This window comes from Populus alba, chromosome 17 (genome assembly GCF_005239225.2).
Source record: "Populus alba chromosome 17, ASM523922v2, whole genome shotgun sequence".
NCBI lineage: Eukaryota > Viridiplantae > Streptophyta > Magnoliopsida > Malpighiales > Salicaceae > Populus > Populus alba.
In genome coordinates, this window is record NC_133300.1 from 8,101,860 (window position 1) to 8,115,848 (window position 13,989).

At 32.7% G+C, this 13,989-nt stretch overlaps 2 protein-coding genes across 3 annotated transcripts; one reads left to right on the plus strand and one right to left on the minus strand.

Annotated features, from left to right (window-relative positions):
• Positions 1-4,220: 4,220 nt before the first annotated feature.
• Positions 4,221-6,916, plus strand: LOC118048749 (uncharacterized). Of its 2 annotated transcripts, none has more exons than XM_035058559.2 (2): positions 4,221-5,265; positions 6,692-6,916. In XM_035058559.2, the coding sequence occupies exon 1, from the start codon at positions 4,344-4,346 to the stop codon at positions 5,253-5,255; it is 912 nt and encodes a 303-aa protein (XP_034914450.1). In that variant the 5' UTR covers positions 4,221-4,343; the 3' UTR covers positions 5,256-5,265; positions 6,692-6,916. The 2 variants fall into 2 exon arrangements, with proteins under 2 accessions (XP_034914450.1, XP_034914449.1); XM_035058558.2 differs by lacking the exon at positions 6,692-6,916 and adding an exon at positions 6,155-6,673.
• Positions 6,917-7,661: 745 nt separating this feature from the next.
• LOC118048748 (probable glucan endo-1,3-beta-glucosidase A6) lies at positions 7,662-10,155 on the minus strand. Its single transcript, XM_035058557.2, has 3 exons — positions 9,609-10,155; positions 8,221-9,525; positions 7,662-7,929 (listed from the first exon to the last, which is right to left on the minus strand). The coding sequence occupies exons 1-3, from the start codon at positions 9,664-9,666 to the stop codon at positions 7,892-7,894; spliced, it is 1,401 nt and encodes a 466-aa protein (XP_034914448.1). The 5' UTR covers positions 9,667-10,155; the 3' UTR covers positions 7,662-7,891.
• Between the last annotated feature and the right edge of the window lie 3,834 nt (positions 10,156-13,989).

Sequence of the window (13,989 nt, forward strand, 5' to 3'; positions counted from 1 at the left end):
ATCATGTTACCACCGCTTCAAAACTTTCTACGCATACAAGCAAGGTAAATATACTAAATTGTTATTAAATATATCATTTTTATATTTAATTATTACATTTTTTTATATAGAATATCTTATAACATTTTTATGTTATGTTATTACGGTGGAACTTTTGTTCTTCATGTGAAGAGTAGTATAATATATAATGACGGGAATAATTTGTTGTTAAGTGATAATTTAGGCATGTCATATGCAAAAATAAAAATAAAAAATATTTGTCATGGACTTGGTAGAATTATAATGATTTTGACATTGATATAACTTGGACGTGTCAAGTTAGTAAACACTAGTATTATCATGTACCAATTGTATGTGATGACAGTTTTAAGATAATGATTAATTTTTTCTTCCAAAGTTTATTGAACATGATGGTATTGTGTGTGACTAGTTGACCAAATTATTTTTGTGTCCTAACTTCTGATCGAATAAGTATAAGTGTATTACAATCTGCTAGTCCTTCAAGATAAGTTAGTAAAGAGAAAAATAGTTTATCATCAGATGATTTGCTACAAAGGATTGATGATACAATATTTGACAATCCATTAGCAAATAGACATAGATTTCACTAGTAACAATGAAAATGATGAGATGTTAGACTTGAATGTGATAATAAATGTTGATGATGAATTAATACCTCCTCTCTATTCCTAAAATTGGAGATGCTTATAGGTCTATATATTTTTTTTTTTTTTTATGATTGGGCACTTAGTCATAAATGTTTGTTAGGAGGCTTTGTTTTAGAGTTGGACAAACATTCGACAACAAAAATGATTTAGGTAATGCAGTTAAACGGTGACACATTGCACATTCATTAAAATATCGCACATTCATTAGAATATCGAGTTCAATGGTTAACCTTGATTTTTATTCAATTATAATGTTTGCAAGCACCTGAATATAAAGCGATATTTACATGGGGATATTATACAAAGATCGAATTCATTTGAGATTAAAAAAATAAAAAAAAGTTAAAAGGATCACACATATACCTCAACCTTTATCTAAAAAAACCATCATCAACTCGATGCAAATTTTATTGTTAATGTTATATTAACCCTTGTGATGAATGATCTTTCAATGATGATTGCAAAGCATTCGAGATAAAATAAAATTGCTTTACAAGTATAAAATATCATATGAGAAAGTATGGGTTGCAAAACAGAAGGTGTCTGAGTATCTATTTGGTTCATATATAGAGTTATTTAGAAAATTACCAAGGTTGTTGTTGACAATAAAAGAATCAAATCCTGGAACAACTATTGATTGGACTCACAAAGGAAATATTGATGATAGTACAATGGTATTTTAGCGAGTTTTTTGGTCATTTAGACCTTGTATTGAAGGTTTCAAATATTATAAGTCACTAATCAGTATTGATGACACGTATTTGCATGGGTTATAAGATGAGAATTATTGATTATAGTTGATTTTGATTCACATAATGTGACGTTCCATTTAACTTTAACAATTGTTGATGAATAAAATAATTATAATTGGACATTGGTTTTACTTTTCTCATAGAGATACATTATCGATGATAGAACAAGTATATGTATAATATCATATTAACAGGTATATGTAATAGAAATTTAGTGTCAACCTATAGGACACCGTTGGTATTGTGCCCAATATTTTGTTGGCAACTTCAATCATAAATTTAAAAACCTATATATATATATATATATATATATTTGATGAGAAAGTGTTATGAATCTTTAAGGCACAAATTTGATTTATAATACGAGAGAATATATAAGATGCACTCAACCTAGAAAAGCTAGATTGAAATTAAAGCAAATAAACTATTATTCATTGTGACAATAGCTCTGCAATTAAACTTTCAGAGAATCTCATAACGCATAGTCATATTTAGCATATAGACATTTCAATTTCCTTTAAGAACTCATAAAGGACAATACGATGGAGTTGGTGCATTATGGCACATAGGAACAACTGATCGATGTAATGACTAAATCACCCAAGTTGGATATTTTTTAAAAGTAGAAGTTTGTTTCGAGATGGATGTAAATTGAGTTCTTATAACATTCAATTTAAAGGAGGAATTGTTATGATTTATTATTCTGGATGTTAGACAGCTGTTAATGGTAACAAACCATTGAGACGATAAATCTCCATTGTTAAGGCATGGTTGTTTTATTGAATTAGTTATACCATGTTATTAGGATTTGTTAGATGTGGATTGTTATTTATTTTTTTTGTTTTAGTTTGTTTTGTAACACTATATAATATCCAAGTTTGTTCTTCGATAAAATTAAAAGATTTCTTCTAATCACATTATCTTCTTCATAATTATTCTATTCTCAATATTGTCATCTTTTATCTAGTAACCAATAGGTCATGTAACTTGATATTCAACAAAACAAGAATGATAATTACAAAAAAAAAAAAAAAACCTTCTATATTTTAGTCTATTTTTCATTTTTAATCTAATATTTGAGAAATTATGGTCTGCCTTCATAGTCAATGGAAAAAATCAAATTAGATAAAAAAAATATACATTTGTTTTCATTTATAATTAATGTAATTCTGCAAAAAAAATTTCATATATGTCATTTCTCTCTCCCAAATGCAATTTCTATTTGCCTCTTTCTCTCTCTAAAAACATAACACAACCACACAGAAATGCTAGTTCTGAAGGAAGATCTTCGTTTGTTTTATAATTAATCTCTTTGTATGAGCATCAAGAGACGAAACCTATTATATATGTTATTTCTTGTTTTCGTTTAGTTGTTAGCAAAGGAGTACAATGTGCTTGAGATGGTTATTTTTCTCCCATGTTATCTTTATGTAGTTTAAAGTCAAGAAACAAACTGAATGCTAGTGGTTTGAGGTCATTAATTGCTAGGCAACATATGCTTTCTCGAGTTCTTATAAACCATTATGTTAGTATTAACATTTTAATTATGTCTTTTTTTGTTTTTATTTTTTATCATCTTTTCTCGTACGTATAGATTTAGTTTTGGAGGAAGGGAGTTATCATGTGCTTAATTATTACAAGGATCCAACCTCTACATCTCCTCGTATGCTTCTTAAGATTAATTGCCTTCATAACAACATCCTTAAACTTTATTTTATAGTTGCCAACAAAGTAAAAACCAACATGCTAGAAAATATCAATTTTAAAGTTGTTAACAAATTATGGTTTTATTCTTTTTTTTTTTTTGTGGAGTTTTATTGGGTGGATCTAAAATTATATTTCTTGAATGAATGAATTATGTTATATCTTTATATGAAATATTATTATGAATTCTTTAGTTCATTTCTTTCCAAATACAATAGGAAAAAAAAAAACATCAATGATGCCTAACAGTTGTTTGATGAAATGCCTAAAGGGAATTTATGTTCAAGAAATTATGAATGATATTATTGTAATTATAAATTATGGTTGTAATTTTGTTATTTTTATGCTCCAATGGCTTTTTAGTAATTAAAATGAATATAATAGTAAATTTATAAATAATTATATATTTTTTGTTAATTTTTTTAAAGATGTTAAGTGCTATTGTGTGTGTAAAGCTTAAGAGACAAACTGTAATTTTTCATATCTTAGATTAAAAATGAAAAATAAATCAAAATATATAAGGTTTTTTTTTTTTTTTTGTAATTATTCAAAAAATTTATATAAATGAGCCTTGAAAATTCATTTTCAAAACAAACCGTAAATGATATCTATAATATATGTGAATTAAAATTAAATCTCATTGATGGTATATATGTGATCTTAAAATTTAATGCACAAAGCTAAGGTTGGTGTATTTACAATATATTAGGATAAAAGAAAGTAAATTAACTCAGGAAATCAATAAAAGCAACACAACTAAGTTTTCTTTCCCCCCATAATTTCAAATCCTAAAGTCCAATAAAATTATAATTAAAGAAATAATAGCGAACGTTAGGATTATAATTAGTAGTTGTGTGTATCTCGACTAATTTTATAGAATATAAAGTTAATAATTATGTAAATTTTTATTGATTTTAAAATTTATAAAACTTGAACGGTTGATCTTTATAGAATAAATTTAGACTAGTCAGGGACTAGTTGAACTTTGCGTTACATTAGCATTCTCTTTAACAATACGACATCGTTGCCTTTTGAACAGAACAGGACGTCGTTTAACCGTGTCCCCTTCGTATAGGACGTCGTCTGCGGTGCGAGCGTATGTTATTTATTGCAGTCTCTCTCTACTCACTGGCTTCTGCTCTTCTCTGTTTGTGTGTATCAGAATTCAGAGCGCAAAACTTTGTTTTAAAAATTAGGTCAAAATAAATTCAACATCAAGATGGCACGAAACGAAGAGAAAGCTCAGTCGATGCTCAATCGATTCATAACACTAAAAGCCGAAGAAAAAAAGAAACCTAAAGAACGCCGTCCTTACCTAGCTTCCGAATGCCGCGACCTCGCCGAAGCCGACAGGTGGCGTCAGCAAATCATGCGCGAAATCGGCCGCAAAGTCGCCGAGATTCAAAACGAAGGTCTCGGCGAACACCGCCTCCGCGACTTAAACGACGAAATCAACAAGTTAATCCGCGAGAAATCGCATTGGGAACGCCGTATCGTTGAGCTTGGCGGTCCTAATTATGCCAAACATTCTGCTAAAATGACGGATTTGGAAGGAAATATTATTGATGTGCCTAACCCTAGCGGGCGTGGGCCTGGCTATAGGTATTTTGGTGCGGCGAAGAAGTTGCCGGGTGTCAGGGAGTTGTTTGAGAAACCGCCGGAGCTGAGAAAGAGGCGGACGAGGTATGATATTTACAAGAGGATTGATGCGAGTTATTATGGGTATAGGGACGAGGAGGATGGGATATTGGAGAAGGTTGAAGGTCCTGCGGAGGAAGAGATGAGAATGCGTGCGGTGGAGGAGTGGAAGAGGATGGAGGCAATAAGGAAGGAAGCGAGGAAAGGAGCCAAGGAAGTTGTGAGTGTTGGAGCTGGTGTTGGAGCAGAGGTTCTGTTTGAGGAGGAGGAGGATGTGGTGGAGGAGGAGAGGAGGGAGGAGAGGGAGAGAGAGGATATTGAGAGGAAGGAAAAGGAGAGAGAGTTTGTTGTGCATGTTCCGTTGCCAGACGATAAGGAGATTGAGAGGATGGTTTTGGAGAAGAAGAAAATGGAGTTGTTGAGCAAGTATGCTAGTGATTCATTGATGGAGGAGCAGACTGAAGCTAAGGTTATGCTTAATATTCAGCACTAGATGGCTGATGGTATGTAATGTAGGTTGGTTTAGAGCTTGTTTTTTGAATTATAATTACAGTGCTTGTGGTTTTATGTATAATTTATTTGACTTGTTAGCATTATGATTAGGCTGTTGCTTTGTGTTTAACAAAGCAAGTACTAATTTTTCTTCTTTGCATTATTTTATTTTACAATGCTCAAAATATGTTTGCAGTAGAATGCTGATGTTCTCCTTTAATGTTTGCTAATGTGAAAGTTGTGTTCTGACTTTGTGGGAAATGTACATTGATTTTTTATTTTTCATATTCATTTTGTTTTCTTGCATCAACAACAGGTAATCTAGATTTGAGGTAGAGAACCAGTATATGCATTCATGTTAAATTAATACCCTTGTCTGTTTCATATTTCACTTGGTTTGTGGTTCCTTGGGCTTTTGCTGGAGCATCACATTGTTACTGGACGTGGTGACTTGTTCATTAGCTGATTAGAGAATTCCCCATCATATAATGTTTTTTGAAGCTCTAGAAAAGTCAAGCTTATGGAGGGAGGGGGACAAAGTGGTGGGCTGCTTTGACTTTTAATTTCAGGAACTTGATATGCTGCAACATGATTAGATCTTTCCTCTAGGATTTTTTTCTGGTATCTCAAATCCTGGTGAGGGTCCTTTCTGTGTTTATATTTAGAAGTGGGATGAAAACTTTTCTATCTTTTGATTTCCTTTGGTGAGATTTTGAGATGCAGATTTTGAGAGGAAGATGGCTATGCTTTGCTAAGTCATTACAGTATCTTGTATTCTTTTTAAAGGAGAGCTGAGCGTTTGTTATTCTGAGTGGAGGTGTCTTTGGTTTGCTTTCATAATTATAATCCGCCTTCTGTTGTTCAATATCTGATTTTTATTGATTCTGGGATCGTGATCAGGTTGTTTGGAGAGGTGTCTTGGGGTTTGGCTCTTTCAGGGATTGTTGTCCTAGCTGAATTGTTGTGTCCTTAATCCTTCAAGGGTTCAGTTCATAGCCAGCAATTTTCTGTTGGAAGGGTCCGTGCTAGTTATTATCATTCAGGGCATGGTGGTGGTTGTCTTTGCATATGATTATGCTGGTCGCCCCCCCCCCCCACCTCTTCAGGAGCTTTTATCCTCCATTAGTGTTCTTGTGGTCCTGAAGCTGGTAGAGGAGTAGCTGCTTCTTGGCAAAGCAAGCATCTGTGTCTGTTAGTCAAGGATATATTGTTTGGTATTCTAGAAGTTGTTCTGTAGGTTATCTTGCTGCTGTTTGTTGCTGTCCTAATGTCCCCCCAATTCCCAGTGTTAGGCACATGGCTACAAGTTGCTGAGTTCAATGCTATAGATCAATCAGAACTGCATTATTGTGTTCTAGATGATTTTCTAGCTGTCTTCGTACGGGCATGGTGAATCTGTCGTGTCTCAATAAGAAACATTTTGATGTAAATGCACAGGAAGTAAAGATGAAGGAATGGTGACCAAAAGTCATCTACTTTGTACACGAGGAATCTTCCCAGGATATGATGTTGTAAATCTTTCCTTACATTATGATAAAGAGCTCATCGTTTTCTTTCGAGGTCAGAAACCTACTCCTCTGCATTACATTTTCGTGCTGTCGTAAATATTATTAAAAATAAACCAAAACGGAAGGGTGATTTCCAAACGCTGAAATTTTATACTCGTTAGTAAAATTATTTCTTTGTACTTGGCTTTTACAGTGAAATTACTTTTTTTTTTTTTTTTTATCCTTGACAAGAAATATCAATTGCCTTCAATCTTGAATGCACGGTGAGATTATTGATTTATTCTTGGAGGCAAAAAAATTTAAAACTAACGTTCGGGTTTTTCTTTTTTAATCCTTTTATATATTTTTTTTATAATTCTGTCTTTTAATCTAGATTTATGATATATTAATTTTTCTAATTTGATTTTTATTATAATAATTTGTTTTTTTTTTTCCTTTTATTCACTTGATTTCTTTTAAATTTTACCTTTTTTAATTTATTTTCTATTTCAATTTTGATTTAGATTTTTTTAATTGCTATTTTTAGTTTTTGATTCTATTGTATACTTATTATTTTTTTCTATTTAATCCTTTAATATTTGATTGGTTGAAGATTAGGCTTCTTGATTTTTTTATGTACAGTATCTAATGACATGTTTGAAAAGTTATAATAGGTTGAAATTTGTTTTTTTACCTTTTGTTTTTTAATTTTATTGTTTGATATTGGGTTTATATATATATATATATATATATATATATATATATATATAAGCCTTGTGTTTACTTTAATTTTTTTTTTATCAGTTATCATGATTTCATAACTTAGATTAAATAACCTCTTATTATATGTATTATATGTTTGTCATGATAATTTGTGTTGGTTTTTTTTTTTTTTATTCAATTTTATCATTTCATATCTTAAAATTTGACAACATTGTTTCCTTTCCTGTATTGGAAAAAGAGTAATGATTTTTCTTTCTTTTTAAAATGCGACTGCATCACATAAACATCATTTAAAAAAAAAAAAAACAAATATTAAATAATACGCTGCGGCCTATGTCTAGTTTCAGCTAAAACAGAAAGTTCTGAAACAAGACTTGATGAATTGAGATTCATGTCCTTGTGCTGCTTACAGAGGCTTCAATTGTCTTCAAATAGTCACACTGGGGAACTGGCATAATCCTCGACCTGCACAAAAAAAAACATCACAAAAAAAAGAAGAGAGTAACAAAGTGAATCTTTAATGTCGCAAACTTGCATCATGCTTTGGCAAATAAGAAATGTAGTTTAGATATCAAGTTCAGGTGAATCATGCTTTCGCAATTGATGTTTTTTTTAACAAATTTTCTATTCGTTTATAAAATAGTCTGCAAGCGAGGTAAAATCATAGGGTAATTAATATTTATGTTGGTGTTAATGTGTTTGAGGATTTTTGACGGTCCTCAAAACCACCCATCACTTAAAATCATGCAGACTCACTTGGATCACTGGTGGTCTGCACAGCAAGTCCATTGAAGTAGCAACTGGCACCCTGGCTCCTGAACTTAGCCCAATACGAGCTAAATGCAAAACTGGCATGCCAAATTACTGACAATGGCTCATAACATTCCTTCCCTGGGGTCAAGGCTTCACAGATCCCGTTTCCTTGACTGCATGCAAAAGTTAATGCTCCTTCCAACTCTGTCAGATTGACGTCCGGTGCTGCCACGCACCATGATTTGCCTCCATAGGGCATGTCATTGTGTGTTGCAGGTAGCGGTTCATACTCTGATGAGGCTCTCTTCCCTGTCAAATCAATTTGATATATAGACGTCCCATTTGCATGCAACAAGCCCCAGTGCCGCTCTGTTCCCGGGCCAGTCTTTTGGTTCTCATCGTACAAGGAAAAGATAAATGCTGGTATGAACAAACCCGGTCTAGCTGGGGTGCCGATTGGGGGCCGCCCGGTCATCTTTGTGACAAGATTCCGATTGTAAGTAGCTGCGTTGTAAATGCTAGCACCAGTGTCACCGGTATCGCCTGCACTAGGCCAGCCAGTTTCAGCTATCGAAAGCCGGATACTGTGAAATCCAAGTCTGGTCATGGCAAAAACAACGGAGTCAAGCATTTGGTCTAGGAGGTTGGTGTAGACCAAGCCACTACCGGGGTCGGTGTATTTGATATTTGATTGAAACAACGCAAAATCGAGGTTTATATTGATGGGATCTGCAGACCAAGGGAAATAAGGGTAGACGTCAATGAAGAAAAATGACTTGGTGCTGTTTAAGAATTTTAGCAATGGCACCATAACGGCGGTTGAGATATCAGGCCGAAAAGTCCCGGTGGATGGTGGAAAAGTTGTTTGCAGCACGTCCATGGCTAGCGGAGTGCCTACTTTGATGTTACGAATATCCTGAGCTCTGAGAGAGATCTTGATTCTACGCATTGCAGGCACAAGATGATTCCACATCCGTTTTCCTTCATCTGAACAATAGCTGAGAACTTCATTGCCAACAAGAATGGTACGGATCATGGTTTCAGGGTGGTAAGCGAGGACATTGTCTTCGACCCATTTGTTGGCGGAGGTCTGGTTGGTGGCTATGTTGATGATTTCATAATTGGGAACCATAATGGAGACCCGGATATCAGTTCCGGCTAAGAGTCTCAGGATCTCAGGGTTGGCATCATAGAGCTTTACACTGCCAGCTTTCATGGCTCTGAGAGATTCTATGGATTGACCTGCAGATGGCAAGTTGTTCCCAAGCCGGCCATAGTTCACCCCAATCTTCCCAGAAGGCATTGCATCTGTCAAAGTGAATATTCTGGAATTAGTTGAGAAAATTGAAGAAGAAAACTGAAAGTGACATGTTTGGTGGCAGAAAACTTACCAGAGAGAACAAGAAGAGAGAAGAAAAGGAGAGCATCACCACGCATTTTTCTTGTCATTTTGTTTCCTGAAGCATACTATGTCTTCCCATTACAGAGTTCTTATTGGAGCTTCTATAAGAACTCTTGAAGCTCGAACTGAATTGACTCTGCTATCTTTGCATGGGCTTTATTAAAGAAACTTAAAGATTTGAAGGTGATGATTTGAAAGATAAAGGTATGGTCTTAGGTGAGTCAAATAAACAAGGAACAAAAAACCAGACATAACCGATGGACATAATATATTTGAAGTGGAGAAGATAAAGGTGATGATTTGAAAGATAAAGGTATGTTTCTCCTGTTTCTGTAACAGTTCAAAGGGTGGATTGGAATTTCCCATTGTGTGAAATGATTAACAACTTAGAGCCTTGAATGGCCATGTAGATTTCTTTGAAACATCATGCCATCCGCACGTCTGCCTAATTTATAAGAATTAGAAACCAAATGAAAGAAGAAAAATGTATGATTCTTCTGATTTTCTGATGATAGAAAGGATGGAGAATTCCAGCATTGTGTACCCACCTTAAGGCCTTGTTTGTTTAATGGAAGGTTTTTTTTTTTTTTTTTTGAAAAAGTGAATTATTTTTTAATATTTAATAGTGTAATAAAAATAAGTTGAAAAATATTTTCTAGTATGTGGTTTATGTCATAAAAAAATGATCTAGAAAATAATTTATTAATGTTTTATTTTTTTCAAGTTTATTAAAATAATAAGGAACAAATCTTACAAATTAAAAAGTTGAATGAAAATGAAATTGAAAAAAAATATATAATTTTATAAATTATCTCAAATAAAAAAATAATTAAAATAATATAGATCAAATCTAACAAATAAAAAAAAAATAAAGATGATAAAATTAAAAATAATAATAATTACTATTTCATAAATTATTTCAAATAAAATAAGCAACAATCAAAAGAATAAGGATCAAATTTGATAGATAAAAAATTTTAATTAAAAAATAATAAGGAAAAAGAAAATAACAATTAACAAAATACAGACCAAAATTATTATAAAAATTAAATTCTAAGGGATTAAATTGTAAAAAAAAAAATTAAAATAAAATATATATACTAATCAAAAGTTTGAGGATCAAATTTAATATAATCAGCAAATATTCAAATAATATAATATTTTTTAAATTTTTCACAACTTCTGTAAAATATTTTCCGTAAAAAATAAAAGGAAAATATTTTTCTAGAAATCCAGTCAAATTTTTCTTTGGAAAGTATTTTCTATTAATTAATTTTTTTAATAACAAATAAATACAAAAAAATTTAAAAAATAGTTTCATTTTCCATCAAACAAATGCCCCCTTAAACTCAAGAAAAAAAAAATATTAAGAAAGAAAGGGAAAGCGGAGAATGAAAGCACAAACAAGCAGCCTTAGAAAAAGAAAAAAAAAAAAAAAAAAAAAAAAAAAGAGGGAGAACAGCCTTCCAGCAAAGTCTCCGTTACAACAAAGATTCCAGTTATAAGAAATTACTTCATAGCCAATTTGCCTGCACCTAAAATCCTTGGACCTTGGTGATTTTAGAGACATCATCAGTACAAGGGCATGTGCAATCTTTTGGATTGTTGTTTGTAGTTTGGTTTTTTTCTTTTACCAGCCAACCAGTCCTTTATCGGTGAAACTTTCCATGCTTCTTTATGCAACTTTGAGTTCGCCAATGGTTTCAAGAGTCTGCTTCATTGATGCTGCTACATTTCTTACTTTCAAGTTTTGCTGTTATTCCAGTTCTGCTGGTGCTCATGATATTTTAGCTGGGAAAGTTTTGAATTTGCTCTTGCAATGGTGCCATGGAATCACTTAGATTGACATAAATGCTAGATTTCAGCTTTGGATTCTGCTGGTGGTGAAAATCACGCGTTCCAAGTTTCACCTTGATTGAATCTGCAGTGGTTGTAATTTTGCTAGACTCTGTCCATATGCATTACGTGATTCTATGAATTAGTGGGTCATTGGCATTCTCCCATTGACGGTGAAAGGAGATGGACCATCCTGATTGTGCTTCTCAATTATAACAAGAGGATTTTTCTGTAGCTCATTTTCCATGGTTTTGGAGGACCATTTGAAGCTGTGTACAAAACTAGGTGAAAATATATATTATGTGTATGTTTTTTACATCTGTAAATGTTTTCTGGAGCATAGAGGAAAGCAAAAAAACACCCTCGAAGAACATCATCTGCTACAAGAGACAATTTCTTGAGTAACGACCAATCTTTTGATCCTGTTTGTATCCATCTGCGATCTCCACTGTTAGAAACACTTACCATAATGTTAATAAAATGTAATGCCAAACTTGAGTGTAGGGTCATCAGAAAACTCCAAAGCCTAGAAAAACAAATTTTGCCACTGCCAAAGTAGCTCTAGATTTGTAGCTTAATTTTTATCTATCTTTAAGCCTCAATTTTTTTATTCCTCCCATTGCCCCTTTCTTCCCCCTTAGCATGTGAAACAACAAAAGAACAATCCTTTCTTACAGCAGTATGTGGCTCCACTACTACTGTGTCTGTCTGCAAAGGCCACCATGACACAAAAAGACAAAGTCAAGAAAAACAAAATGTTCTTATAAATAAGGGCTAGAAAACCTTGCTGGCAGAATTAAAGCAGCCACTGTATATCCCGTGATGTTGAGCTGACAGTCACACCACCATCTTTATCTAGGTGCCCTTCAACACTTCACTGCCCGCATTCCCTTCACTCAATATCTAGCCTTAGACAAGGTCTGCCATACAATTCTAACACCATGGCTGTCATTACAAAGGTTTCTGTTGTTATACCAATGATCATGTTCTTCGCCAGTGTGCTTGCTCTAACCGGTGAACCTACTATTGGAGCTTCTCCAGCTGTTTTGCCATATGTAAATGCTCCTAACATGTCTTCTTTTTTCCCTCCTCCAAGTGACGAATGGGATCTGGGCCCTGCAGCTCCTCCAAGAATAGGAAAATTGGCACCGGTGCCAATCTCAGGTGAGTTCGTAGGGAAGAGTTCCTCAAGTCCAGCAGTGTTCAACGGTCATATCACCATATTTGGGATACTACTTTGTTTCTTACAATATTGTTATATGAAATGAAAACTAGTAGTTTTTTACTGTGCAGAAGCATAGAATTTGTACCCAGTTGTGTGCAAAAGAGCTTGTATGGACTCATTAGTCATTATTTATTATTAACTAAATTACTAGTGTGAGACATTCAGTCATTAAAACCATGTTTATATTATGAATCTGTGCAATAGATCTTGATGTTGCTTATCCATTTCAAAAAGCTCTTACATTTTCGGCAACTGGAATTACAGTCTACATGGAGCTCTAAGCAAATGATGCAGTGGAATTACAACACCTGTGATTTTATAGGCTAAATCAAGTGGGTCAAAAGAATTAGCTAATGGGACTCTGTTTTAGATGGAGTTTATGATCAGACAATTGCAGGAAAACCCTTGAATCTCTCCGAAAAATCATATAATAAAAGCACATTTTTTTATCTGTTTTTATTTAAAAAAACGAAATTCTGGTGTTTGAATTGGATAAAGTGAGAGTAATCTACTGTTTGATATGCTAAGGAGGCCCCAGCCCGTTAGTGCAGCAAGGTACATATCGATTGTGAGAACGGATTAAACTTTGATCCATCTTATATCCTCATCATCCTATTTCTAATATATGTACGGAATGAAATTTAGTATTATTATTATTATACTCAGTATAATAGTTTAAATTAAAAAAAAAATCCTGATTCTAGTATTTTATTTAATTCAAATTTTAAATTAAATTATCTATGAAATGTCCTCAACATGATATTCAAGTTTTAAATTAAATTATACACAAATTATCCCGACATGATTTTTTATATTGTGTTTGCTCAATCTTTTGTTATAAAATTTGCTTCAATCATTATCAACTCAACACCAATTTCATCTTTTATCTTCTTTTATTTTAAAATTGTTAATTTTCTAATCGCTTTGCTAACTGATCAATAAAAATCTTAAACTAGTATAACTATCAATTTTTAAAAAAGTTTTTATGCTAATGCAATATATGTACATATATTGTAACAAGCAATGATAAAGTAGCTATTTCACTCGTGCTTTATCGCAAGTCAAATGGGTTTTTTTATAAAAAACTTATATATATACTAACTATTTTAAAAAATCATGCAAATTAAAAAGTTCATGCATATATATAATCAAATAAATTGAGAACTATATTTGTTAATAAATAAATAAAAAATCATTAACAATAACTAAAAACAAAACAAGAAAAATCAAGAGAAAAATATATTTCAAGATATTTAATCTCGTAAGACAAGATATTTACCCAGTTTGTTGAACTTGTTTATTAAATTTA